Source organism: Dromiciops gliroides, chromosome 3, assembly GCF_019393635.1.
Source record: "Dromiciops gliroides isolate mDroGli1 chromosome 3, mDroGli1.pri, whole genome shotgun sequence".
Taxonomy (NCBI): domain Eukaryota; kingdom Metazoa; phylum Chordata; class Mammalia; order Microbiotheria; family Microbiotheriidae; genus Dromiciops; species Dromiciops gliroides.
The window spans coordinates 254,185,561-254,196,952 of record NC_057863.1 but is presented as its reverse complement, the minus strand read 5'-3'; the positions used below and the strand labels follow the sequence as shown (position 1 = coordinate 254,196,952).

Sequence of the window (11,392 nt, the reverse complement as noted above, 5' to 3'; positions counted from 1 at the left end):
GCCACACCTAATCTCCTCAGGGAGTGGGGGAGACTGGAATGAAGGGTGATGGTCCTGGAGTTATCTCAATCCGAGGAGGTGCCGCTCGTCTGCCTTGCCTCTTTAGGCCTGTCTGTCTTCTCTTTTAGCTTCTCAAGGAGAAAGTTATCTGAGTTCCCCCAGAACTTCTGAGGTACCCCAGGCCCATAACATATTGACAGAGGGCACAAAGAATGATGAAATTAGTTTCTTTTTTTTTCCTAAATTCTACATATCTGGCAAAGAATATGACTTTGCAAAATGTTTGTGCACCACAAATTAACCTTAGGGAACAAAAAGTGCCTCAACTTCTTCCGCAAAGAGGGAGGAGACTAGAGGGCAAAAAGTCAAAAAACATTTCAGTTTTTTATTACACTACAACCATTTCCTGCCACTCACTTTGCCTGTTTGAGGGAAATGTGACTCTCATGCTAGGAAGAAAGTGGATCCCTGAAGGAACATTTTTTCTTTTTGAAACTGGATGCTTATTCTATTTTTCACCAAGTCCAAATGTTGAGGTTATACATCTTGCTCGGTTTGATGTGGTGGACAAGTTCTGGTAAGATATCTTTCAGCAATTTACTTATACTTGCACACACACTCGGTATTTATATTAAAAATCCGTTATTATCTTTAATGTTCAGATAAAAGCAGACCAAATGGTGGGAAATCTTGATATTTATAAGTATTAAAATGCGGAATATAAATTTGGTTGCTATGGAATAAGAACACATTTTACCATGAATTTAGACTTTTATGTTCTATTTATTTTCCAGGTTGAATCTTTTAACAATGGAATGCATGTTTTAGTTAGACACCACAGAAAATTCATCTTATGGTAAAGAAAGGTTACAAATTTAAAAGCTCTGACCATGAATAATTTCCATGTGAGAGCTTGTGGTAATGGACCACTTAGAAGTATGATAAAATATATTTATTTTATTCATGAGGATACAAATCATACCATCTTAAAATGATTTACTTTTTTATCTTTGTATTTAAAGTTTTAAACATCCTTCACTCTCAAGGAGTGTTTGAATTTTATGTTTTGTTTTGTTTTGTTTTGTTTTGTTTTGTTTTGTTTCTTACAATTATAAAATAAATGTTCTTTTTATCAATCTTTTTTTGATTTTTTTCTTGGGTATTGTTCTTTGAATACTGTACATGTCTGGCATCTCAAAGTGAAAAAAAATAACTTTTTCTTCTTATTATATGAGATTTAAATACATATGTTTAAAATGTTAGCTATGATAATCAGGAGTTTCTGATGTAACACCAACTAAATACTAGTACGGAGTTTCTAATGTAACTGATGGCCATTGATAAAACTATGAAAGATTATCCTCTTATCAACTGTTTCATTCTAGCAAAATGGTAAGTGAAACATAATGACAGACCTTTAAAATATTAACAGTAACAATTAGCAGCCAGCCAGTAGTGAATGACACTTTAATCACTGCTCTGAGGATTAGCACTGCAAAAAGCAAAAGACAAATGGGGTGGGGGTGGGGGGTGATTGGGAGGGACAATTAGTCTTCTAGAAAAAAGAAGGTAAGTCAGCAGCTAATAATTCAGGGGAAAGAAGATATCAAGCCATTCCACCTCACCTCCTCCCCTTATCTATTCTCCCCTTTATGTTCAATATAATAATTATAGTTAGTATTTAAATAGTGCTTTACCAAAGTGATTTACATTTGTTATCCCATTTAATACTTAAGATGGCTCTGTGAAGTAAATGGTATTAGGATGAGGAAACTGAGGCTAGCAGGGGTTAAGTAACTTTCCCAGAGTCAGATGGCAAGTGCTTAAAGTAGGATTATGTGTATTTACTTAAATCTCCTAGGAAATAATCTCAGTTCTGCACTTTATATTACCTTTGGAGAAAGACTCAATATTAATAATATTATAAACACATTCATTGTCCATTTAAACAATCATTTATTAAGTGTCTATTATGTGTAAGGCATTGTGCTATGGACCATACTCCTTGTAAAACAAAAGAAAACAACAAGGAATGTGCCTTCTACTGGAGAGATATGATGAGTACAAAACTCAGGGAATACATAGTATTCTGAGGAGCAAGACAGTATGGATAGCTAAGCAGATGAGGTGAGGCTTACCTGAGGATGTGGCAACAGAAATAAAGTAGATCATTCTCAGAGGCAGAGAGGTGAGTTACTACTATTATATAGGAAGGGTGAGGAAGTTTGCAGATTTTAGGAGGTGAGCTATGGAATGCCAGTGGGAAAATAGTTGGACATTTGAGCTACAATGAGTAATATAAGAAGGGCAATTAGTATGAGTAAAGGTAGATTTGAACTAGATAGGGGAGAAACTTAAATGAATAGTTAAGGAGTTTTATTTTATTCTAAAGACTATAGAGGGCCTCTTATGGCTTTTCAGGGGGTGAGGTGGAGGGAATGATATGGTTAGATTGGCATATTAGGAAGACTGGAAGCAAAGGAGACTAATTAGGAGGCTATGGAAACATTTCAACATAGAGGTATTGAGGTCCTGAGAGAAATGTGAACTGTGAAATTGGAGAATTAATGATTAAAAGTCTTGCTTTGGAAATGCCTTAAAATGAGACAATTAGACACAATTCTACTTATCCTTTTTAATTATTGCCATGGGCACAGCAAAGTCAGAATAGGAAGTCTAGAATCCCATCTGTTCAGCACTTAACTTGTTTTGTTGTCACATAAGTTGTATCTATTTTAAATAAATATTTCACACTTGTGTTACAGTTTAAGAAATAGAGTATTTTAAATATTTATTTCCTCATTCTACTTCCTGCCTGCATGGTGCAGAAGCAACTATCTTAGGCAACAGGCATGATTTGCATAACTATTCTAAAATTGGAGCAATGAATATGTCATAGGTATAATGGCACCATTTCAATTCCCACTGAGAAAACCCCCAGTGTTTTCAGGAATAAATATAGATGTCATGTCCATAACAAGAATGGCTTAGATTTTGTAGTATGGGAGCCTGTGAGAAGTAGAACTCCAAAAACTTCTGGAACTCAGCATTGGTGATTTGTCAAAGTCTTATTTATTGTCATTCTCTCAAGAATGGACCATTCCCTAGTGGAATAGGCAAGAAAATGGAGCCTCACAAGCCTTTTTATCTCTTAACGCGACTGGCCCCTCCCCTTCTTCCCCAATTACTCAAGGATTACAATCTGTGCACCAAAAACTGGCGCAAAAAACTAGCCAATCAGAAAGCAGTATTCCTTAGCCAATGGGGAGAGGAAGGGCAACACAGTTTAGGAGCAGATCTGATTGTGACCAGCCTAGAGTTTCTCTGAATCTTGTGATTTTGTTCACTGGGTGGGGGAAGAGGCAGACCTTTAATGCAACTGAGGGGAGCCCAACCCCCATTTCCTCACAGAGCCTGATTGAGAGGACTTTTCCTCCTTACACAAACACACATGTGTGTTGTACATATGTATGTATATGTATTATGAATGGGTGTGGGGGAACATATAAGTATGAGTGTATTCCCATCCCCAGCAACAAAGAATAAAAAAAGAAAGAGAAAATGTTCAGCAAAAGTACATATGCCTTTTTAAAATATACATTCTGGGAAGATGGTGGAGTAGATCAGAAGTTTCCAGGATCTACAGATTTCCTTCACAAACAGAAAATCACTCCAAAATGAACATAGAGAAGCAAAAATAAAGGGGTAAAGCAGTTCTTCTCCTAAGGCATCTTGAGAGAACTTCAGAGAAGACTACAGGGGCTGAGGTATTGCCCAAGGGTAAACAACGCCAGGCCCACTTCACTAAATCAACAAAAAGCTGGCCCTGAGCGAAGCAGACTAGGCCTCAAGAAATCCCACCTCAATTTTCAAGTCATTCACAGCCTCAAGAAATTTCACTTCTGTAAATTTTACTTTACAGCCTCAGAATTTTCAACTCACAAAATTTCATCTAAAGAACAGCAGATTCTGAGTAAGGGAAGATTGAAGCACGCCCTGCTGTTTCTAGAAGTCAGGCCTAGAAACGGTGACCAGACTTGATCCTGCCTGTGGCTGTGGGGTAGCAGGAGTGAGTTTAAGTATGCACCCAATGAGTGCAAAGGAGTGGAGCAAGATTATTTTGGGGCCTGGGTGACTGGGACTTAAGGGAGAAAGAGAGGAATCCCTGAGGTTTATTTCTCAGAATTCAGAAGATAATAGAAGTACCTGAGGCCTAAAACAACATTACCTACAATTTGGGATTAAAACTTGATAATATCAAGCTGCTAAAAAATAAAAGAAAAATTAAAAATAAAAATGAGGAAACAAAGGAAAAAAAACCTGACCATTGATAGCTACTTCGATATAAAAGAACATCCGGGTTCATATTCAGAGGAAGATAATGAGGTTTTAAAAAAGACATTCCTACCCTAAAGAGTAACGTCATGGCAGCTAGGTGGTACAATGGATAAAGCAGGGCCCTGGATTCAGGAGGACCTGAGTTCAAATCTGCCCTCAGACACTTGACACTAGTTGTGTGACCTTGGGCAAGTCACTTAACCCTTGTTGCCCTGCCCCCCCCCAAAAAGTATTGTTAAATGGTCACAAGCCCAAAAAGAAATCTTGGAAGAACTTACAAAGGAATGAAAAAGTCAAATAAGGGAGAACAAAGAAAAATTAGAAAATTAAAAGCAATTCAAGAAAGTTAGGAAAAGAAAGTTAACCAATTAGAAAAAGAGATACAATACCTTAAGGAAGAAAATAACTCCTTGAAAACAAGAACTGGACAAGTAGAATTGATCAGTGTTACGACACCAAGAAATAATAATACTTTGGGTAAAAAGAGAATCTGAAACATCTCATTAGAAAAATAACTTATCTGGAAAACAGATTAAGGAGGGATAATATAAGAATTGTCATTTAAAGTTATTATAAAAAAAGAATCTGGATACAATATTACAAGAAATTATTTAGGAAAATTATTGAGGCAAGGTAAAAATAGAAAAAACCATTGGTCAACGGAAAGAAATCCTAGGAAGAAAACTTATGGGAATGCCATAGACAACTTTCAGAATTCACAAGTTAAATAAATATTGCAAGCAACAAGGGGTAGAAGCAATTTAAATAATGTAGAAAAACAATCATGATTTCATAAGACCTAGTAGCTTCTGCACTAAAACATGATAGGTCTTGGAACATTATATTAAAAAGAGCAGGGGCAGCTAGGTGGTGCAGCAAATAGAGCACCAACCCTGGATTCAGGAGGACCTGAGTTCAAATTCAGCCTCAGATACTTAACAATGACTTAGCTGTGTGACCCTAGGCAAGTCACTTAACCCCAATTGCCTCACCTAAAAAAAAAAAAAAGCAAAGGAACTGGGGTTGCTTCCAAGAATAGCTTATCAAGCAAAACTGACTGTAATTCTGAATAAAAAGGGGGGGGGGGCATTTGATGAACTGAAAGACTTTCAGTTATTTGTAACAAGAAGACCATATTTCAATGGAAAATTCAATATAAAAAATCCAGAAGAAATATAAGAAAATCATTAAAGACTAATTATAAGTCACTAATTAAAGCCAAATTGTTTATGATATATGGAATGTTAGTAATAATTAGTAGTAATAGTGTTCTTAAAACTGCTGTCATTGGGGGCAGCTAGGTGGCACATTGGATAAAGCACTAGCCCTAGATTCAGGAAGACCTGAGTTCAAATCTGGCCTCAGACACTTGACACTAGTTGTATGATGCTTGGCAAGTCATTTAACCCTCATTGTCCTGAAAAAAATAAAATAAAACAAATTTCAAACTGCTGTCATTGCTAAAGTAATTTGGAAAAAAGGTTGGGGCTGAGTTGTAGAGAATTAGGTGATTCTAGAAAACAAAATTGGGTAAGAAAAGGCTAAAAGGAGAAGTTATCTCAAAAACTGGGCATGAAAGAAAGATCTAATACAGAAGAAGCAGGTTGGGGTGGAGGGCTGGCAATTTTACAACCTTACTCTCTTCTGGGTTGAAGAAGAAATACCATATACATCTGAAGAGATTTAGAAGTCTTCTGAACTTCTAGAGATATGAGAAAACTGAAGAATAGGTAGGAGGAAGAACTTTTAGAAGGGTCTATAGATTAAGATTAAGAGGTTAGGGTAAATAGATAAGGGAGAGACTTTTGGAGGAGTGGGTAAAATAAGTGAGTAAGGGAAGAAAATAAGGTAACAGGGACAGGGTAAAAAGAGAGGCTGAGAAGGAAAATAGTAAGTAAAAATAAGAAAGAAAAATTCACAAATAATAGTTATAACTTTGAATATAAATGGGATAAAACCCACAAAACAGAAGGAGATGGAAGAATGAATTAAAAATCAGAATCTAGTACTATATTGTTTAGAAGAAACACATTTTAAAATGAGAGATACACATAGAATTAAAAATAGAGGATTGTAGTGGAATTTATTATGCTTCAGCCAAAGCAAAAATGTCAGGGGTAGCAATTATGATCTCAGATAAAGTCATGGCTAAGATAAACCTAATTAAAAGATATAAACAGAGTAACTACATTTTGATGAAAGGTACCAACAATGAAGCAATATCAATACTGTACCTATATGCACCAAATACTATAGCATTTAAATTTTTAAAAGAATAGTAAAATCAATTACAGGTGGAGATATATAGTAGTATTATAATGGTAGGGAATTTTAATCTTCCCCTCTCAGAACTAAATAAATCTAACCAAAAAATAAATAAGAAATAAGTTTAGGAAATGAATAGGATTTTAGATAAACTCTAGTTTAAATATGATAGATATCCGGAGGAAAATTGAGCAGAAATAGAAAGAAATACACTTTTTTCTCAGTGGTTTGTGGTACCTTTACAAAGATCGACCATATATTAGTACATAAATGTTTTATAGTCAAAAGCAGAAAAGCAGAATTTTTAAAAGTATCCTTTTCACATCATAATTCAATTTAAATTATACTTAATAAAAGACAAAGGAAACATAGATTAAAAACTAATTGGAGGGGCAGCCAGGTGGCGCAGTGGATAAAGCACCGGCCCTGGATTCAGGAAGACCTGACACTTACTAGCTGTGTGACCCTGGGCAAGTCACTTAATCCCCATTGCCTCTCAAAAAAAAAACAAAACAAAAACAAAACAAAAACAAAACAAAAACAAAACAAAAACAAAACAAAAACTAATTGGAAATTAAATGACCTAATCTTAAAGAATGAGTGTGTTAAAGAACAAGGCATAGAAATGATAACTTCAATAAAGAGAATGACAATATTGAGATAACATATCAAAACCTATGGGATACAAAATAAGCAGTGATTAGAAGAAAATTTATATCTCTAGATGCTTACATCAATAAAATAGAGAAAAGGCAAATGAATGTTTTGGGTACACAATTTTAAGAACAAATTAAAAATCCCCAATTAAACAGTAAGTTGGGAATCCTAAAAATTGAAGGTGAGATTAACAAAATTGAGAGTAAAAAATTGAATTAGTAAATAAAACTAGGATTTGGTTTTATTAGAAGATAAAATAGATAAACAACTGATTAATTTGATTTTAGGAAGGAAACCAAATCACTAGTATTAAAAATTAAAAGGGTAAATATATAACCAACAAAGTTAAATTAAAGCAATTACAAGGAGTTATCTTGCCCAATTATATGCCAATAAATTTAACTGAAATGGAAGAATATTTATGAAAATATAAATTGTTTAGATTAGCAGAAGAAGAAATAGAATATCTAAATAGACCTATTTTGGAAAAAGAAACTGAATAGGCCATGAATGAACCTCCTAAGAGAAAAGCACCAGGATCAGATGGATTTACAAGTGAATTCTATGAAACATTTAAAGATCAACTAATTCCAATATTAAATAAATTATTTGGAATAATCAAGAAGCAATTCTATCAAACTCCTATTATGAAACAAATATGATACTGATACCTAAACCAGAAGGACTAAAAACAAAAAAAATAAAATTATAGACCAAGTTCATTAATGAATATGGATGCAAAAATCTCAAATAAAATATTTGTTAAAAGTTTACAACAATTTATTACAAAGCATATACATTATGATCAAGTTAGATTTATACCAGAAATGCAGATATGGTTTAACATAAGGAAAGCTATTAACATAGCTGATTGCATCAATAATAAAAGTTCAAAAATATGATCATATCAATAGACGCAGAAAAAAAGCTTTTGATAAAGTTCAACATATCTCAAAAACACGTGAACGTATTGGTATAAATTGATTTTCCCTTATGTCTATAAAAAGTATTTATCTAAAACCATCAATGACAAATGTTGGAGAGGATATGGAAAAATTGGGACACTAATTCATTTTTTTATAATTATAAAAGGATCCAACCATTTTGAAGAGCAATCTGGAATTATGCCGAAAGAGTTCTTAAACTACCTATACCCTTTGACCAAGCAATACCACTACTTGGTCTATTCCTGGAAGCTTTGAATGTAGGAACCCTGACATTGCTATACTCTTCTGAAGGGGTACCTTGATCTTCCTTATCACTAAATAAACTTTCTATGGTCTGCATCTTTCTCTGTCTGCTTATCTTGCCCCTCTTTTACTTGACTTTTAACTCCTTTTTAAAGTAAGGCACTACTTCCAGGATGTATTGTCCCAAGCTTCAGTGGGTCTAAGATGGTATTTAAGGAGAGGCAGTTTCTTTACTCACCTGGCCTGTTCTCTGGTCTGTAGATAACCCCAGGCCAACTTGCTAATTAACCAGGCAGCAAAACTTTGCGTGCTGTTAGTTCTGATGAGCCTGCTCCCCTCCCCTACCTGGACCACCACCAGTCAAGCCTACTTTCTGGTTCCCAGCAGAGGTGAAACACCTAAGTTCTGCCTCAGCACCAGCAGAGACCCCTGTAATCTCCCCCTGGCCAACTGCTCAGGCCTCTCACCAGACCATGAGCTTAGTTCCAGATGACACTGGTGCTTCAGCTGATTCAGAGTGTCAGGGGGGCTCCTTCTCTGGTGAGGCCTGCCTGGGACTGGATCTGTGTCAGCATGACCTCAGGGTTGTGTCCCAATCCTGCCCTGGCACAGCAGCCCCCTCCTGCCATCTTTCTTTTTTTTCTTTTTTTTAGTGAGGCAATTGGAGTTAAGTGACTTGCCCAGGGTCACACAGCTAGTAAGTGTTAAGTGTCTGAGGCCAGATTTGAACTCAGGTACTCCTGACTCCAGGGCCAGTGCTCTATCCACTGCACATCTAGCTGCCCCCTCCTGCCATATTTCTAAGCCATCTTTAGCTAGAAAATATTCTCAGCCCATTCTTTCATGGGTTCTGCTACTCTAGGAATTGTCCTATAGCATTATTTGGAGGTTTTTTGGAGTGATCGTGTCATGAGTTTGAGAGCTTACTGCCTTTCCTCTGCCATCTTGATTCTGCTCTGGAAATCCTACTTGGTCTATTCTCAAAGATGATTAAGGAAAAAGGAAAACAACCTATTTGTTTCAAAATGTTTATAACAAGTGCCAAAGAACTGGAAATTGAAGGGATGGCCATCAATTATGGAATAGTTGAAGAAATTGTGGTCTATGATTGTGATATAATATTATTGTACTATGAGAAATGATGAGCTCAATGATTTTAGAAAAACATGGAAAGACTTGCACAAAATAACGAAGAATGAAATGAGCAGAACAAAGAGAATATTGTATACAATAACAGCAATATTGTTTTAAGGATGACTTTGATTGAATAAGTTATTTTGTCTGTTATAAATACCCAGATTAGTTAGAAAGGATATATGAAGAAAGATTATCTGCATCCAGAGAAAAAAATGATAAGTAGAAATATGTATAGAATAATTTTGCATACACAGAGACACACAGACTTATTTGTATCTAATGGTAGGCATCTCTAGGGCAAAGGGGTGAGAGAGAAGAAAAAAGATTACATAATAATTATGTTGTATATTTGAAAGAAATAGCAAGTTGTGTATTGTATATTTGCAGTTTCATGCACAATCATTTTTTATTATACTGTTATGGAAATGCCTATTTTAATCTATAAATTAAAATATAATTTTAAAGTACATACATGCATATATACATACAAATACTTTTGCCAAACGTTTTCTCCTTTTTAAAATTCTTCTTTCCTGGGGAGGGGGAAATGAAGGTGATATATTTTTAAAAAAAGATTTTAATAAAAGTTTTTAAACTATTTGCATAATTAATTGACTGTCCTCTAGGATTCTCTCCTAGCCCCTCATCCCCTCCCTCATACATATACGTAAACACATGCACATGTGATCAATCATTTTTTTTTCAGATGACTGCCAAATCCACAATTCTTAGCTTAATATCTCTCCTTATATCCAGTCCCACATCAATCATCGATCCACAGAATATCTTCATCTCAATGTCCTAAATAACCCCCCAAACCAGAATCAAGGTGCTGGAAGCAATGCATATCAGCTTTCCATGTATTTGTTAATTTCTGATGGTTTAATCTTCAATATGTGCATTTATACATTGGAAATCTATGAATATTACAAATTAAGGTTTAATATTGTTTTTTGTTGATTTACTTGACCTAATATAGTGATGGAGAAAATCTTGAAAAAGCAGATTATATGCAGAAAATATTTTAAATGCAGATTAAACTTTAAAATGTGCCAGGGTGTGTGTGTGTGTGTGTGTGTGTGTGTGTGTGTGTGTGTGTGTGTGTTCAGGGAGTCAGTTGTTAAATATTTTCTAGCATATGCCTGAACATACCCAAAATGGAACTCATATTTTCCCCCAAATCATCCTTCCTATCTATCTTATTTTTATAGTGGTACCCCCATCCTTCCAGAGCAATCTTCCATACTTCACTTCCTCCTAACTACCATGTCTGGTTAGTTGTTAATTAATAAAAGTTTTATTTTTACATTTTTTGTATCCATCCTGTTCACTTCACTTGAAGTTACCAACCTATTCTAGCTCATCATCTATTGCCTATACTATTGAATTTACCTCTTAATTGTTTTTATTTCTTCCAGTTTTTCCCATCTTCAATCCACCATTCATATAACTATTGTGAGGGCCAATTTTAATATATGGAGAATTAATTGAGTGGCTCACTGTAATACTGGGGTCCCAAGAATAATGAGGGACCTCTAGGTCCAAAGCTCCCTCCCCTCCAAACTGCCTTTTTAGATATTTCTCCCAGGCCAATAAGAAAGGGGCCTAACAGTCTCTTTTCCACAAATGAATCAGGTTTTATTAATGGGAATGAAATAAACATCAAAGGTGAAATTAATAAAATCAAAGATAAGGGAATAGGGAAAAAAAATACGGATAATCCTCCTAACTCTAACCTAAGTCTATACAATGCCCAAACTCGCTTCCAGTTCAGCTAATTCAAAAGAAAGCAGGGCTTTTATGTT

General features: G+C 35.1%; 1 protein-coding gene across 2 annotated transcripts in view; it reads left to right on the top strand.

Moving 5' to 3' along the window:
* The first annotated feature begins 462 nt into the window (after positions 1-462).
* Positions 463-11,392, top strand: part of LOC122750190 (lipase member I-like) — a 76,276-nt gene continuing 65,346 nt past the window's right edge. For both annotated transcript variants that reach the window (XM_043996866.1, XM_043996865.1), the window contains exon 1: positions 463-577. In XM_043996866.1, the coding sequence (XP_043852801.1) occupies positions 529-577 (49 nt within the window). In that variant the 5' untranslated portion in view covers positions 463-528. The remainder of the gene's footprint in view (positions 578-11,392) is intronic.